Below are 15,212 nucleotides of genomic sequence, written 5' to 3'. Positions count from 1 at the left end.
CAAAAATATGCCTAAACACTGATAAATACTAGATGGCGTGCCCCCTCCGTGCGTTTATGTAAACAGTCAGCTGGTTATAAAACTGCCTCGTATAAACTTCATTGTGCGTCTCCGAAGTGAAGGGTTTCCCTCCCTAGCAGGTGCTTCGGCTCTCAAAGTGCATCAGTGTCATTGTTTCCCTTTGAGGAGAGACTTCCAAAGAGCACTCAAATTATATTGGGCGGATGAGGTTTCATGTTGACACTGCCCCGAGACCTTGGGTAATGATCATGATGCTAAGTGTAAAGCCTGAAGGGAATAACAAACTCCCCGTGCTTTTAACGGGGACTGAATAGAGTTCGTTAGCTCGACAGATGCAGAGAGGACTTGATAAAGAAGTCAGGTCGAAAACATCAATAGGGCTCCCTATCAAATCAACCAAAGCTGATGTTTAAGAGCGCTGCTTAGGGATGAGGGCTGACCCAAATGAAGAGCAGAGTAAAAACTCTGAGAGAGATGGCTAACCTAGTTTGACGACATTAAAAGAAAATTCAGCCAATCTTACTGGCATTAGTATACAGATTCCCAGCCACTTCAGATTTGGAGTTCCAGGCATCCGACCCTCTCTACCTCTGCACTGTGATTTCATTCATTATGTATGTTTGAATGCCTCTCCCTTTTTCTGGAATATGTGAGTTCGACGCATCCATCCATGACCAGCAGCAGCCCATTTTTAAGAGTTCCTAGCTTGTTAGGAGTCCTCATGAGCACTCTCCACGCTTTCCTGTCTGTGCCAGTGCTCCGTGGACTGTAAAGCTACTTTATAAATCAACTTGTATGAATCATTTTGAAACTCACTTTTCTTTTACTCAATTAAGGAGAAAGCCCACAAAGGGCAGCACTCATCCCCGCCACCCCACTCTCCCCCTCCTGCTCTCTATCTCATTTTCTCCTTGCGTCTCCTTTGTCTTCCTTCGTCCCCTCTCCCTTCCCCTCTTCCTTTCTTACCCCATGTCTCACGTGTGTGTCCCTGTTCTCTGTATCCTCACTGTCTCTGTCTCACATGTATCCCCACAGCTCTGAAGGACAGCCGGTTCCAGCTGGTGAATTTCTCTGACAACGAACTGCGGGTGTCTCTGTCCAATGTGTCACTCTCCGATGAGGGACGCTATGTGTGCCAGCTCTACACAGATCCTCCTCAGGAAGCCTACGCAGACATCACTGTCCTGGGTAGGTGTGAGGGTGCATGTGTGAACCGCACACATCACACCCCTCCTCGCACACAATTGTATTGTATCTCGCTCAGTTATACATGGTGAATATGAAATAATAGTAATCTTTGATCCTGTTATCTTAGCAACTGAAACAAAATGTCAGCCAATTAGGCTCTCGCGGTGCTCAACAGCATAACGAAAAGGAGCAGATGCTGAAACTGATGGCTCAGACCACGTTGGTTTTGGCAGCTGTGACTCTGTGAATCCTGGTGAATGTTGACTTGGCTGCTCCAAACGATTCCCTATTGAGAGTCAGCTGTGCCACACTTTGATGCTTTGGAGTGAAATGACTCCAGTTAAGCTTTATTATACATGCAGACATCCTGGGGGATTGAAAGGAATTAAAAGCACTTTAAAGTAATTACTCTAGTTGTACAATTGAAGCCTAGCTGCAGTATTTTCTGAACCAAGGGCTGAAGAGTTCTTGAAATGAACACCCCGCTGACTTTTTGCTTTCAAGTAACTGGAGTTTTTGCGATGACTTATGCAAGGAAGGGCTGTGCCTTATCCTATTCTGTGTACTTTTTACACCCATAGGATCACATGTACTTGCTTAACTTTGGCGTAGAATGTTGAGTAATGCTTTACAATAATGTATGAAATGAAACACATGCTTAAGTAACGCTCAACTGATGCATGACTCATGGTGCATCCCAGGTTTTTATTGTCAGTGAATAAATGCTACAACTGCTAGAGTCTTGCTTACCACCTCTTGGTTAAAGGGAAGGGGGGTTTGCCCCGAAGCTAGCGACAACAATGGGTTAATCTCAGGTGGTCTGACCTTTAAGGTGGTCTGACCTTTAAGGTGGACCAGCTGTTCGCCACTGAAGTGACAAGCCCGCCTCTGAGTTTTGCTCAGGTTTTTTTTAATACTATTTCTTTTAACTGAGTAATCAGTCACAATTTTATATTGTTGATTAAATGGTTAATTATTAACATCCCTACCGCAAACTCTGCTCTGTGTGGATCGGGAAAAGACAAAGCTTAATGATAAAATGTCCGCAACAGCATCCTGTTTTCTATTTTATTTGTTATAGTCAGAAAGTGAGGAATATCTGGTGAAAATAAAGCATGTTTTCAAAGTTGTTGCTCGCACTGTAATGGTATTATTAAGTACTCCTATACAGATACTCGGTATCGGCAAGTACTCAAATGTAAGTATTTGTACTTGGTCTAAAAAGAAAGTGGTATCAGTACATCTCTAATTTAATGCATAAAATCAATGGATGTATCCTGAATTTCTTTTCTATAAAAAAGTAACTATGAGTTTATGTGATTAGTCACCTGACTTTTCTCTGGCTCCGCGAACAGGTTGACATTCATGGTTTTGAGTAAAATGTCTTGATGACTATGCATCAATTGCCACGAAATTTGGTGCAAATATCCATGTCCCCCCTCAGGATGAATTGTAATTACTTTGGTAATCCCCTGACTTTTCATCTAGTGCCATCAGGTCAACCTGTTTTGTGCAATACTTTACTTTATTAACAAATACCTGCATAACTAATGACATTCCCATCAACCTGAACTGTACTTTGTGCATACTAACATGCTAAACTAAGATGGGGAACATGGTGAACATTCTACCAGCTGAAAGAGTAACCTAACTTTAAGTCCAACTAAATGTTAAATGTGGTCACTTTATTATAGTATGACTTGATCCTGGTCCTATAGAAGTTAACACTTCAGACCCATGCATCTGGAAGCAGGACTTTACCTTTTCTCATAGAAACATGGAGTTGCTTTTCATCAAACTGGTAGTCAGATGCAAACATCTACATGTTGCATGAGCCAGCGGTCCTTGTTCATGCCTCATTTACCAGCTTGCTTTTTCCAACAACTCTAGCTTCAACAACATCCAGCAGGTGCTGTTGTCAAGTCTGGGGAAAATGGACGGACGTGTTACTTTTAACAGAAGGGCCAAATGCCTACTTAATACATTTTCTATTTAGAATAAGTAAAACACTTGAAGTGTTTACCATCATTTCACACATGAAATCACCATTTGTAACAATTTAACTGGATTTATATCCCCTCAAGTAAAGTCCTGTTGTGATACTAATTTGAATGTAATTACTTATTGTAAATTGAATTGAGATGTATGAAGTAACTGTTGGTTAACATTCAATAATTGATGATCCAGTAAGTGTGAACTATTGACACAAACTAATAGCGATTTGATCGTTTCTTAAATGCGAGAAACACAAAGTCACACGCTACTCAAACGTGTGTTTTTGAACCCATATTATAAAGTGGTACCAAATATTGTGTGTGTACCAATGTTGTCGCGCCGGTGTGTTTCTGACCGGATCCCGTTTGTCAGTCCCGCCAGGCAACCCAATCATCGAGAGCCGTGAGGATATGGTCAGCGAGGGGAACGAGACGGAGCTCACCTGCACAGCCATGGGCAGCAAGCCAGCCGCCTCCATCAGATGGATGAAAGAGGAGGAAGAACTGACAGGTCAGTGGAATAACAGCCTCCCTCAGTTTACTTCACATGCTCCAGGCCTGTCCGCTTCCCTACATGTCCCGGTCTGGAGGGGCTTCTTCTGTGAACGAAATGTAGTTCTCCTCTAAAACATTAATGAGTGTTGTACTGATTATGTCTTTGGCATGTATGGGCAGTACCACAGGAAGTAATCATGCCCGGCATATACAGCTTTTTCTCTCTTTCTTTTTTTGACCATGTGTAAAATCCACTGTCCATCCTCCCGGGCTGCTCGCTCTGCTACAGCATGAAATGATCAAACTATGCATTCAAAACTGCAAGAGCTGCTATCCAGCCTCATGTAATGTTAGACATACATTTGACAAAACTTTTGCTTTAATAGCAATTATTTTGATTTCAGAGATGCTTGCCTGGATTTGAAATTGCTCGAATATTTGCTGTAAACATTTAGCTACAACTCAACTCAATGTTTTTTTAAGACATTCATCTTCATTCCAGTGTCTGTGGTCGGCTGTGGGCTGTTGCAGAGAGTGGTATATAATCTGGGGTGGTGAAAAATCCTTATTACCTCTCAGTTATGATTAGGGGTCATCAATAATTCATTACATACTTATTGTACAGCGATGGAGGATATTCATTTTAGTCATATCGTATTTACACAGTAAGTGGATATCTCTGGGCTTGTTGTCAAATTATATATGTATTAGAATGGAGAGGATTCATTTGGGTTGTTGAGAGATGAAATATTTAGACAAGAGCGAATCTGAAGCTAAATGCCATCTGTGCCTCCAGTGTTCCCTACAGGAGTCGAAGTCAATTTCTGTTCATGAGTTGTCGAGTGTTGTGTAGGGGGAGGGACAGACAACAGGATGGTTAGATCAGCGAAATGCCACTGACATGCTGAGCAAGGCTAATCCATAGTGGCAGTGGATACATAAAGAGAGCTTGAGAGTCATGTCTTCCTGTGCCCCACGAAACACAAATCACTACTCATTATGGACGTGCGAAACAATTCATTAGCTGGAGCACGCATTGAGATTAAAAAAAACACATCACACTGGTTTTAAAGAATCTTTGTGATCACGTTTGTCTTGCGTCTGTGTGCAGACAAGACAGCTGTAATGGCAAGAAAGAAATCCACTGGCTGATTTAAACACACTTTCAAATTAGCCAAATTGGTTTTGCAACCATGTATCATGCTGGCAGGTAGGGGACTGATGGGCTTCGGCCTGAGAGACTCGAAACAACACAAGGTGGCAAAATGCTTGTTAGCATAAATGACAGCTGCAATATTATTTAAATGTAGTGGAGCCCGCCGCTCGGCTGCTACTGCTGCTCAAGTACAGGAAGAGCTTCGTTAAAATTTGTATGGGATGTTGTGAAACTGCACGAGGAGATTTAATCAGAATTTAGAGAAGTTAGTTGACCTTCTATTTGTTAAAATTCAAGTCAAGCTTACTTGGGAGAAAACAGTTAAAGATGTCATGCTTTACACATTTCCTGTAAACAGTGCACTGCACCATTAAAAATGCCATTTCAAGATTAGCTTTGAGTGGTTTTGGATTTTGGCAACAATATGTATTCAGTAAATAACATTAAGTATAGTATATATAGTTTTTGTCAGTATCCCACACTCTTCTTTAGTGAAAAAAACGTCTTCACTTACGATCAAGTTACTTTCAGTGAATATGGTTCTGGGATGTTGCCAGGTTATGGAAAATCCTCCTCCAGCATTACACACTTGCTCTTTAATTCATCAAAATTGTCCACAACCTGGCAACCCTTAAGTTGTCCTTATTAATTAATGGTTTATAACTGATCTGTAAATTATTAATAAATGATTTAATAACCTTTCATGAAGCCACTATTAACAGTGTATAAACCCTCATGGTACCGTATTATTCACATTTAATATCACAGATTTAAGACGCTTAACTAAACAGTCTAATAGCATAATTGTTGTCCCATACTGAATTAGCGACTGGAGCGAGTTAGCATCTATATCATCTCAATGTCTAAGCCAGTTTCAAACAGCTTGATCAGTGGCTGCTTTTCAGCATGTTGGCAGGCAGAAGACTCGGGTTAGAAACTGACTGAAAGAAAATGTCACCCTGAGAAGAGGCCGCGCTTGATTGCGCTGGGACTGATCAGTGGTTGATGCTCACAAGAGCGTTTGATTTGACATCTCTGCTGCAACACTCAAATCTCCTTTGCATTCAGATTCGAGTCCTTCCACGACCTGATCTGCAGTTGTTTTCCTCATCAGGGCTTGGATGACATTGGTAATTGACAAGCGTTGGTTGGCCTGTACAATGATAATGGCTTTATGAGTCTGATCTTCAAAATGTGATTCAGGACTTTCAGAAGTTTTTGGAAACTGTTTTTCATATTCAAATTGTTTAGATATCATGACGAAAAATAATTGAAAGTAGAAGTCAAACTAAGGACTCTTTTCCATGACAGCGCCTCAGCGCAAGCAACGCTATTTTTCTGACCTTGAAATGTGTTTTGCTCATCCCTTTGGTATTTTTCATGGTGCAGAAGTCAAATGAGAGGCACAACATCCTGAGAATGTACTGCCTTGTCATGCGGACAAGGTAGTACTAGGCAGGTTTGTGCTAATTTGGTTAAAAATGTCTCTTTGTGATTGCATGGAAGCTCTGTTTTTTCCCCACAAAATCAGCAGGGATTGTCCATCGATCGGACTACTTTCATGACATGTCGCACGAAACATAACTCCACAGCATAAATTACACTTTGAAGTGCCTCTTCTATCCTCACTCTCTGCAGCAATGCTAAACACACTCACAATAAAGGTTGACAGTGGATTACCTCTGTAGTAACACTATTAGACAACTAATTTGATGATAGTGATTACAAATCAGAAAATTATTAGATTATATGAACAAGAGATAGAACAAAGTTAGTGTAAAATGAATTAAAGAAACTGGATTCACAAAAGTAAACAGTAGATGTCAAATATTTATATTGAGACAGTACCTTCGAACTAGACAGTTTTCGTAAAACTGCCAGTAATTGTAATCTACACAAATTAAAGCCAGTGAGATCCGGTACTGACTGGCTTCATGGATACAAACCAAGGAAGGCAACCGCCTAGGCTGTACAAGTTCTGCATCGTTAACAATGAGGCCACTCTCACAACTACAAAATCATGTAACAACTATGCAACAGAATCCACACAGTACACTCGCCCTTCCTCTCTCTCCAACCCAGCAAACGCACACATGTGTATTGCTGTGCAACTTCTCCCCTTATGCACAGCAGGAGCTGGTCTATCGCAATTCAGTCACAGCAAACATAGGCTAGAGTTCGAATCATGATATATTACTTAACAAAATGGAATGAACCGCAAGTAATGGACTTTGATTTGTTTTTGACACATTTCCCAGACTTAATGCATATTGATTGAGAGTTTTAACAGTGTAACAATAAATAAAATCTACTGGTTTTCAGGTTGTACATGTTAACGTTTTATAAACTACACAACATTTTGTTCACATTTGTAGCACAACAGAAGAAAGCAGGCTTTACTAGAAACAACCAAGCGGTCAATAGCAATATAAGAGAAACACCACCACAATAGGTTTCATATTTGTGAATATATATATATATATATATATATATATATATATATACTGTATATATATATATATATATATATATATATATATAGAGAGAGAGAGAGAGGTATTGGAAATTATCCAACTCAGTATAGTGATAATAATTTTAACATTTCCGTCCAATCCTACCACATTTGCTCTGTTCCAATCTTTTACTGAGCCATTTTAGCAATGCAGCACTGTGATATGTATGAGACAATTATTGTGGCTGTCTGAGAGGATAATGACTCATCATCACACTCCTCCAATTCATACTCCACTTCACCAAACTCTTTGGCGCAGGTGTCCTTGGAAACGCCCTCATTGACCTTACAAATGTGACCAAGTGCTGCGCTTTAGTCTTTGTGATTGCATGATGACGATAGAGCTCTTAATGTGAAATGTGTGTCGTAATTTGGCGAGAAACAAGATGGCATTGTTCTGGGAGCGTAACCGCTGATCCCTCACTCCACTTTAACCAAAGATGGTTGGGATTAACTCATTTGCTGTGTGTCCCGTTTATGCTTGCAGAGCTTTTTAGAGCGAAGTCAAATCACTTAGAAGTAGGCTACAGTTAACAGCTAACAGAGGGAAAACCATTGGATATATTTGTACCTATTGTACATTAAATGTTCTACATCCTATAATGTCTTTAGTCATTTTGGGGTTTTTAAGTGTTTAACAAATGGACTGCCAGTCAGTGCTTTTCACCATCTGATTAATTCCGCAGCGAAATAGCAAGATAATCACAGTTTCTGAATGAAACCCATTTATTTTGAATGCATTCTCATCACACTGTCACACTCTCTGTTACTATCGTTATGTTACTTGCTCTTCTCTAACAGTCAGTGTGCTTTTCAAAACAGCCCGTTTGCTCACCGCAGTCGGCAGGGTGGTCAAATTTAATGCCCGCGTGCGCATTGGCCAGTTACCTAGTACTTAAATTTGTATGTAAGCAGGTCTTGGGTGGGTGGGTGTGTGTTACACGGGGTTAATATCCATCAAGAGGCCACATATGTGTGTATTGGTGATCATCAACTGTGGAACAACAGTGTTTTGCCCTCCCTGAGTCCAGCCTGGCTCCCCTGTGACAAAGCTGAAATGGAAGTGTGCTGCAGGTCGGAGTGGGGCTGTAATTATTTCCTCACTTCATTAAGTGCGAGTAAACCATCACACTCAGCACTGCAGCTAATGCGATGCCCCTGTGGCATTGTAATGCTCTCTAAATGAAGGCCCCTCTGACAGCCTAGGGCCTAGTGGGCAGCAGATTACTGCAGGGTTAGCCCCAACAATGCTCAACCGTCGAGCTGCAGAGGCATTCATTATCAGCCTTATATGACCTAGCCACTCCTCGTTGCTCTCGTCAGAATCGAAGGCCATAGGCCCTCCTGAATCCTCCAAAGTCTTGTTTGGGCGACGCATCACTGAATCATAAATTACATGTAAATGCCATTTGAAAGCACTCCACTATGACAGGTAATTTGCTCTTGTTAGCTATAACTATTTGGTCATTATCGTCATTGCGGTTCGGTGCAGCTGCAGGATTTGAGATTAGTGTTTGAGCTGTTTACCCGTTAACTTCCCCCCCCCCCCCCCCTCTGGTGTTTGTGATGTTTTTCTAGGTGAGACAACAGTTGAGGAGACGTATGACAGGATGTTCACTGTCACCAGCCGTGTAAGATTTTCTGTCACCAAAGAGGATGATGGAGTGCCAGTGGACTGCATCATTGACCACCCAGCTGTAAAGGACCTCCTGGCTCAAAGACACTTGGAAGTGCTATGTGAGTGACCTAAAATTGTTGTACTTTTTCAAGTCAAGACCAACATCAAGGCCCCATAGAGATTCACAAGCTGGAGTTGGCAATACTTGCTTTTATGCGTTAAAATATATCAGTGTCTCGAAGCCAACACTATGTGTGCAAGAAGCATTAGACCAGGTGTAGTAACAGATTTATAAATAGACTCTCAGTGTATCCTCCGACCATCAAATCATAGATGTGCTGTACTGCAGTGATACTCAACTTGCTTTGCCCAGGGGCCGCGGATGCAAAATTGCAGAAGACCAGGGGCCCATTAATAAACATTTAAATTAAACTGCCGGGGGGTCTGAGAAATCCTCCCCAGGCCTTTTTTTTTTTTTTAACAAGCTCTATTAGTCTATATTGATTCTTTATAATTTTCTCTTATTTACCATAATAGTACAAAACAATTCCACTGTGAATCAATTTATTTTCATTGCATATTAGAAAATGGTCGGCGGGCCACCCGGCTCCCCAGCAGCTCGTAATTTGAGTATCACTGGTGTACTGTGAGTTTCTCCCTGCCTGCCTTCATGCAGTCCTGGCACTCTGGTCTTAAAGCCTACAGGTTCCTTGGCCCATGGGATACAGTCACCACAAGGGATACAAATAAATTGTGCTCAGGTGTCACATGATGTTTAGGTGTTCTTTAAATGGTGCATTGATTGAAAAGGTAATAGAGGCTGCCTTACACTGCTAAACATCAAAGAAAGGTTAAGGCACCCTTTTGTTGTCTGTGTAGAATATTAATTTTTGTTTTCGGGTAGACTACTGTTTTGTCTGACCTTTCGAGGAAGAGAAAAGCTTGACTGAAACCGCTTGACATTTTGGTAATCTTTGCCTAGCATTGATAAGAAGAAAAAAAACTGATTTTGTTGTAAGGTACCATGGCTTGCTGGATGTCTACTGAGCTCATAGGATTATCATTTCATCATCCTCTATGACTTTAACTTTTGCTTTGGGTGCAGATATAAAGGAAAAGCCAGTTTTGTTTGAACTCATGACACTGGAGTATGGTAAATACTTTCTTTTCAGATAAACCAGAAGTGAAGATTGTGGTGACATATCCTGACGGTTTAACCAGAGAGGGTGACAATCTAGATTTGACATGTATCGCAGAAGGAAAACCACAGTGAGTATTCACACAGATGGACGCACATCAACGCTTCAACTTTCACACTTTTGGCCAGCCCGAGTACCCCCTTTAACCTTTACATTTCGTTGTACCATTTAAATGTTACCCGTTGTTTGCATGCTGTATAAAGCACATCATTAGACAGGGCCTGCCAATGGCCCTTCTCAAGCAATCTCTGATTTGACCTTTATTTCAGATTTCTAGCATGGATAGACAGCGCCTGAGTGATGTGTGTGGTATTTGTGCTCTCCAGTCCCCACCAGATCAACTGGCTTAGAGTAGATGAGGATGTGCCGCCTCACGCCGTGGTCACCGGCTCTGATCTGTACATCGAGAACCTCAACAAGTCCTACAACGGCACCTATCGCTGTGTGGCGTCCAATACTGTGGGAGAGGCCTACGACGACTACATACTCTATGTATATGGTAAGTATTGAGCTTCATTGTACTTGATGTTAAAATGCCATCAACTCCAGGATTCAGTTTGTAGTGCTGATACAGGAACTGTAAGATCACATAGTTAGAGGTGCTGGTCGGCTGTTTGTTACGTCTATACAAAGCCAGGCTAGCTGTTTTCCCCTGTCATGCTAAGCTAAGCTAATTGCCTGCTGTCTGCAGCTTTATTTATATTTACCGTACAAACATGAGAGTGGTGTTAATCTTCTCGTCTAACTCATGGCAAGAACGCCCAAAATCTCCAACTCCACAACCATTTAAGGCCTCATATCATGGGATTGAACTTCATATTTCTTCCATAAAGATAGGCTTTGGTTCTGTTGACTTATATTGAAGCTGTTGGAATTTCAATGTGTTCTGCAGCCAACCAGTAAAGGGCAATAAAGGGACCATCTCTTCCAGGACTTGACTTTAAATGCAGTTTATTCCCTTCTGTGTGTTCAGTAGGAATCTCTACTCACTGAAGCTTCTTGTTCTTTTTATCTTTAACATGTCTGTCAGCCATAACACATTGTGTTTTGTGTTTTCCTTTCTTTTCAACACATCACAATCCTCAATAAAACAAAAAAGGGAGTGAATCCACATCATCTGAAATATTTTGAAACTGTTTTGCAAACAACTTGACTATTTAAAGGAGCACCAGGCATTGGTTGCACTTGAGTCCCCAAGGGAGAACAGCAGGAGGTAACTGTTTGAAGTTTGGAAATCATTTACAAATCATGTAACGTGTCGTCAGTGAGGCACACACTCCTCGGACCTTAATTTCCTATTTTTGGTGGCTGGCAGGGGTGATGAGGATGAGGGGAAAATAAATTTGCAGCAGGTGCAGCCATTGTTGGTGAGCTTTCTCTCCTTGGAGCGCCTGCTCCATGCTGTTTAGAAGAGCATTTTGTATTTTGCTTCCAAGTTTCAATTTGTTTCTGCCTGTGTGTCTGGCAGTGACCATACCCAAACCAGGAAGGGTGAAACTGTGTTTCCTATATAGACTCTTAAGTAATATGTACAAATACTGTTTTTATCATCAAATCTAAACCTAGCACAGGTTAACTCTTGGTTACTTGTAAGGCTTTATGTTAAACAAAAAGTGAGGATTAGCAATATTTCTTGATGTTTAGGTTAGATTAGAGTCTGCTTTTCCATTAAGCTATCTATCTATCTATCTATCCATCCATCCATCTGTAGTCCTTTTGATCGCGTCAAAATCACAATGCACAAACTGTCCCCGCCCTTAAAAATGTGTTTTACTTATTGTTGCTTCACAAACATGACTGTGCATGTTTCTGCAGATTTTACACTCAACGGCTGCTCACATTCATCTGTTGAAGAGTGAAGGTTGTTCTGTGCTGACTTAAAATCTGAGTTTTAGATGTGTACTTATATGCAAGCATGCTTTTGTTACCATCGCAACGAGTCTGGAACCAGTATGCAACTTAATCACGACGTAATGTGATGAAACTTGAAGCCTCCAGTAGACATAATGACACTGAGAATGGGCTTTGCAGTGAAGTATCATCTTGACCAGGAGTTCTTCTGCATATTAATATAATATGTGAGAAAGTGTTGTTGTCATTTTAAGTTGTTTTTTCTGTAATCAAACTTATTTTTGTAACCCAACTTATTATTCAAAGCAGGATCATTAAGTATTTTTTATACGTCTTTAAGTGTGTCTGGAGGAGATCTTTTGGATATGATGAATTCAGCGTTACCCTTATACTTACTACTGTCCATTTTTCCTGATGGGCATTAGAAACGTAGAATAGGACATTTTATTAATTATTATTAATTACTGTAATTCTTTCTATTTATATGTTTCACGTGTTATCCCATCCGTGGGGATTTATTTGGCTGGCAAATAGCTGATTGTTCTGAGTTCATTGACTGGTTCCATGCACATAATTGTTTGCAGTTACCTTTTTTTTTTTTTGCTGGTTGTTTCAGGCAGGTGTGAGGACTCATGCTGTTTAGAGAAGAATGACAACAGCTAAATGTTATTTAAATGAACTAGTCTGACCTGTTTGCACACCTAGCATTGTCACATTAGAAAGAAACAGGACGGCTCTGTCTTTGTTTGGAACATCCGACCCATGCTATGATGCGAAAGCACGTCACCTGATTCACCACCCATCGATGCAGATTGTCAAATTTGGCTTCTGAAACCAACACTCACATTTCAGCCTAACATGTGCCCGAAGCAGCGGGATGGAGTTGAGGTGCAGAGTGTTATGGTGAAAGCAAAGCTGTTGCTGAAAATGGGCTCATTGTGGATATTGTGGAGGGAAGCAATTGCAGGTGTCAGAATGGTGATATTGTTTTGATCGATACTCAGTCTGCTTGTTTAGGTCTTGTTGATAGCCATCAACTGTGTGTCGAAAAAACAGCACTGTAACTTTTTTTTTCCTTTCTGGCAAATGTTTCTGGCAGTTACTGAAATATGTGCATTTTTGTAAATGAATGCATTTGTAATGGTTTTCACATGTCACCACCAGCAGTAAATATGATTTTAATGGAGGGGCAAGGTTTTGGGCAGAGGCGTCTTAAAACCTGTCAGAGTAGTATGGTGTTTTTTTTTTTTTTTTACTTTGTCAGAGAAACCTACAACTCAATTTCTACACCTAGACATTTTTTTAAAACTCGCCTCCTGAGTGGTTACGAGAAAGGTGTTGCTGATGTTTTGAATTTGCAGGAAGAATAACCATGTATGGATGTCTTAAACACTGGGTTATAACACAGTGTATAGGACTTAAAAAAATCTCAAGTACAAAGCATTCAGAGAATCACAGGGAAACCAGTTTTCCATTGTTGAAATATTCTAAATTGCATGGCAAAAAGTAATACACAATAATGGATCATATACTGATGTTCACACCATCACATGTCTGATGTTTATGTGTTTATTTCACCAGCTGACATGTGGGACTTTGTCACTGTGACATAGGTTTCCTGTGACTCTCACAACTCTGCCGCCCCATGGTTATTCATCATCGTGCTCTGCCAGGCAGATGATGGCATCTGCTTGTTCCCAATGGGCCCATAATGATCACTAACAAACAAAAGGACAGCATATGCCGGCAAATAGCTCACTCAAGGCAGGCTTACTCAAGCTACCACGACTAAATTCCTAATTGTTGTGTCAAGATTCTTTTGACACTGAGATTTTTATGAATGTTATGTTATTCTCAAACACAGACGTTATATAATATTATGATGGTCTTCACCGAAGAGCCTGTGGGCATTTAAGAGCTCGTGAATGATGTCTGTCTGCTGCTGTTAAATTCATGTATCATTTGCTTCATGCTGTCCCCCTTAAACTTGCATGAAGGAATGAAAAGCAACGGGAAGCAAATGTTCTCTGGGCCAGAATAAAAAACAATTATCCTTCCTATCTACATTATATTTGCTGTCAGTGTTAGTGCCTTTGGCTATGACGTCTTCAATTAGTAACTTGCTATCCACATATTTTACCAATTTCCATTAAACACCATTTCTCTGGTGAACAAGCGTTGGAAGCGCGATGACTCCAGCTCGCTGTAATGAGACACAGGAGATTGGTAAAAGATGCTCATAACCGCATATAATTATTTCTGCGACTCCCACTCCTCTTTTCTGGAGGATTTAATGCCAGACAAAATCATGTTGTGGTCCATGTGAGGGTTTGTTGCCCCAGACTAATCATGCTTGCTACATTGGTTTAATTGGTGTGTGTTTCTGCAGCACAGATTGGTCTTAGCATGAGAAACTTGTGCGATTTTTGTCCAACTTCTCAGCAGCAAGGCACGACTTCAAACCGTCCACCACTGTTATCCCGCCCACTATCTTCACACTTTTCGAACAAAATTACCATTTTCTTGTCTTATCTAGCGTTCTTACTGTTTTGTTTTGTAATGTGTGAGCTCTTGCTCCTGTTAAACCCATCACACACCTGTCAAATAAATAGTCTTTCGTCTAACCAACTGAATGCAACAAATAGCTTTATTTTAATGAGTTGTTTTGTTCTTGATAAATTTGCTTGCGAGCATTATTGATAGAGCCCAGCTGAATTGTCCATCAATTTTCTTTCATCCAGCTGCCACCCTCTACCGCTGCTAGTCCTTCGAGCTCTTCCTATTTCAAAATGACTAATGACCTTTCACTTTGTGACAGCCCGGACAGGTGTGAGGCCGATGTAAATCCACGTCAAATCAGGTCCTATTGTGGTGCGTGTATTGTATAAGGCCGGTCGAAAGGCTGAGAAAGAGGCCTGTCATGCATTTCTCCACGTGGGTGTGTCTGCAGTAGGCTGTGAATTGTGCCCCCCGGCTGGTGTGTGGTGTGGGAGAGAGCTGACCAGAGAGAGGCCTGTCTCTCTCAGAGGTGACCTGGTACTATAACTCACACATATTGCCTGTTGGCAGGAGAACAATGCTGCTTTTACCACCGTGGTCTAGCCCACGGTTGACTTTCTGACCTACACATCTTCCATGGGCAAGAAGTCAAAGATTCACAAGCCACTGGAAATTCAAT

The 15,212-nt window shown here is 41.0% G+C and overlaps 1 protein-coding gene across 1 annotated transcript in view; it reads left to right on the top strand.

Annotated features, from left to right (window-relative positions):
• The window catches only part of cadm1b (cell adhesion molecule 1b), a 118,284-nt gene that overhangs the window by 90,577 nt on the left and 12,495 nt on the right, over window positions 1-15,212 (top strand). The window contains exons 4-8 of the mRNA XM_076100405.1: window positions 1,057-1,209; window positions 3,577-3,714; window positions 8,945-9,103; window positions 10,157-10,253; window positions 10,510-10,682. Coding sequence (XP_075956520.1) covers window positions 1,057-1,209; window positions 3,577-3,714; window positions 8,945-9,103; window positions 10,157-10,253; window positions 10,510-10,682 — 720 coding nt within the window. The remainder of the gene's footprint in view (window positions 1-1,056; window positions 1,210-3,576; window positions 3,715-8,944; window positions 9,104-10,156; window positions 10,254-10,509; window positions 10,683-15,212) is intronic.

This window comes from Anarhichas minor, unplaced genomic scaffold, assembly GCF_050575085.1.
Source record: "Anarhichas minor isolate MPS153535 unplaced genomic scaffold, ASM5057508v1 ptg000026l, whole genome shotgun sequence".
Lineage (NCBI taxonomy): Eukaryota > Metazoa > Chordata > Actinopteri > Perciformes > Anarhichadidae > Anarhichas > Anarhichas minor.
The sequence above is the reverse complement of the archived record's forward strand: the minus strand, read 5'-3'. Positions and strand labels throughout refer to the sequence as shown.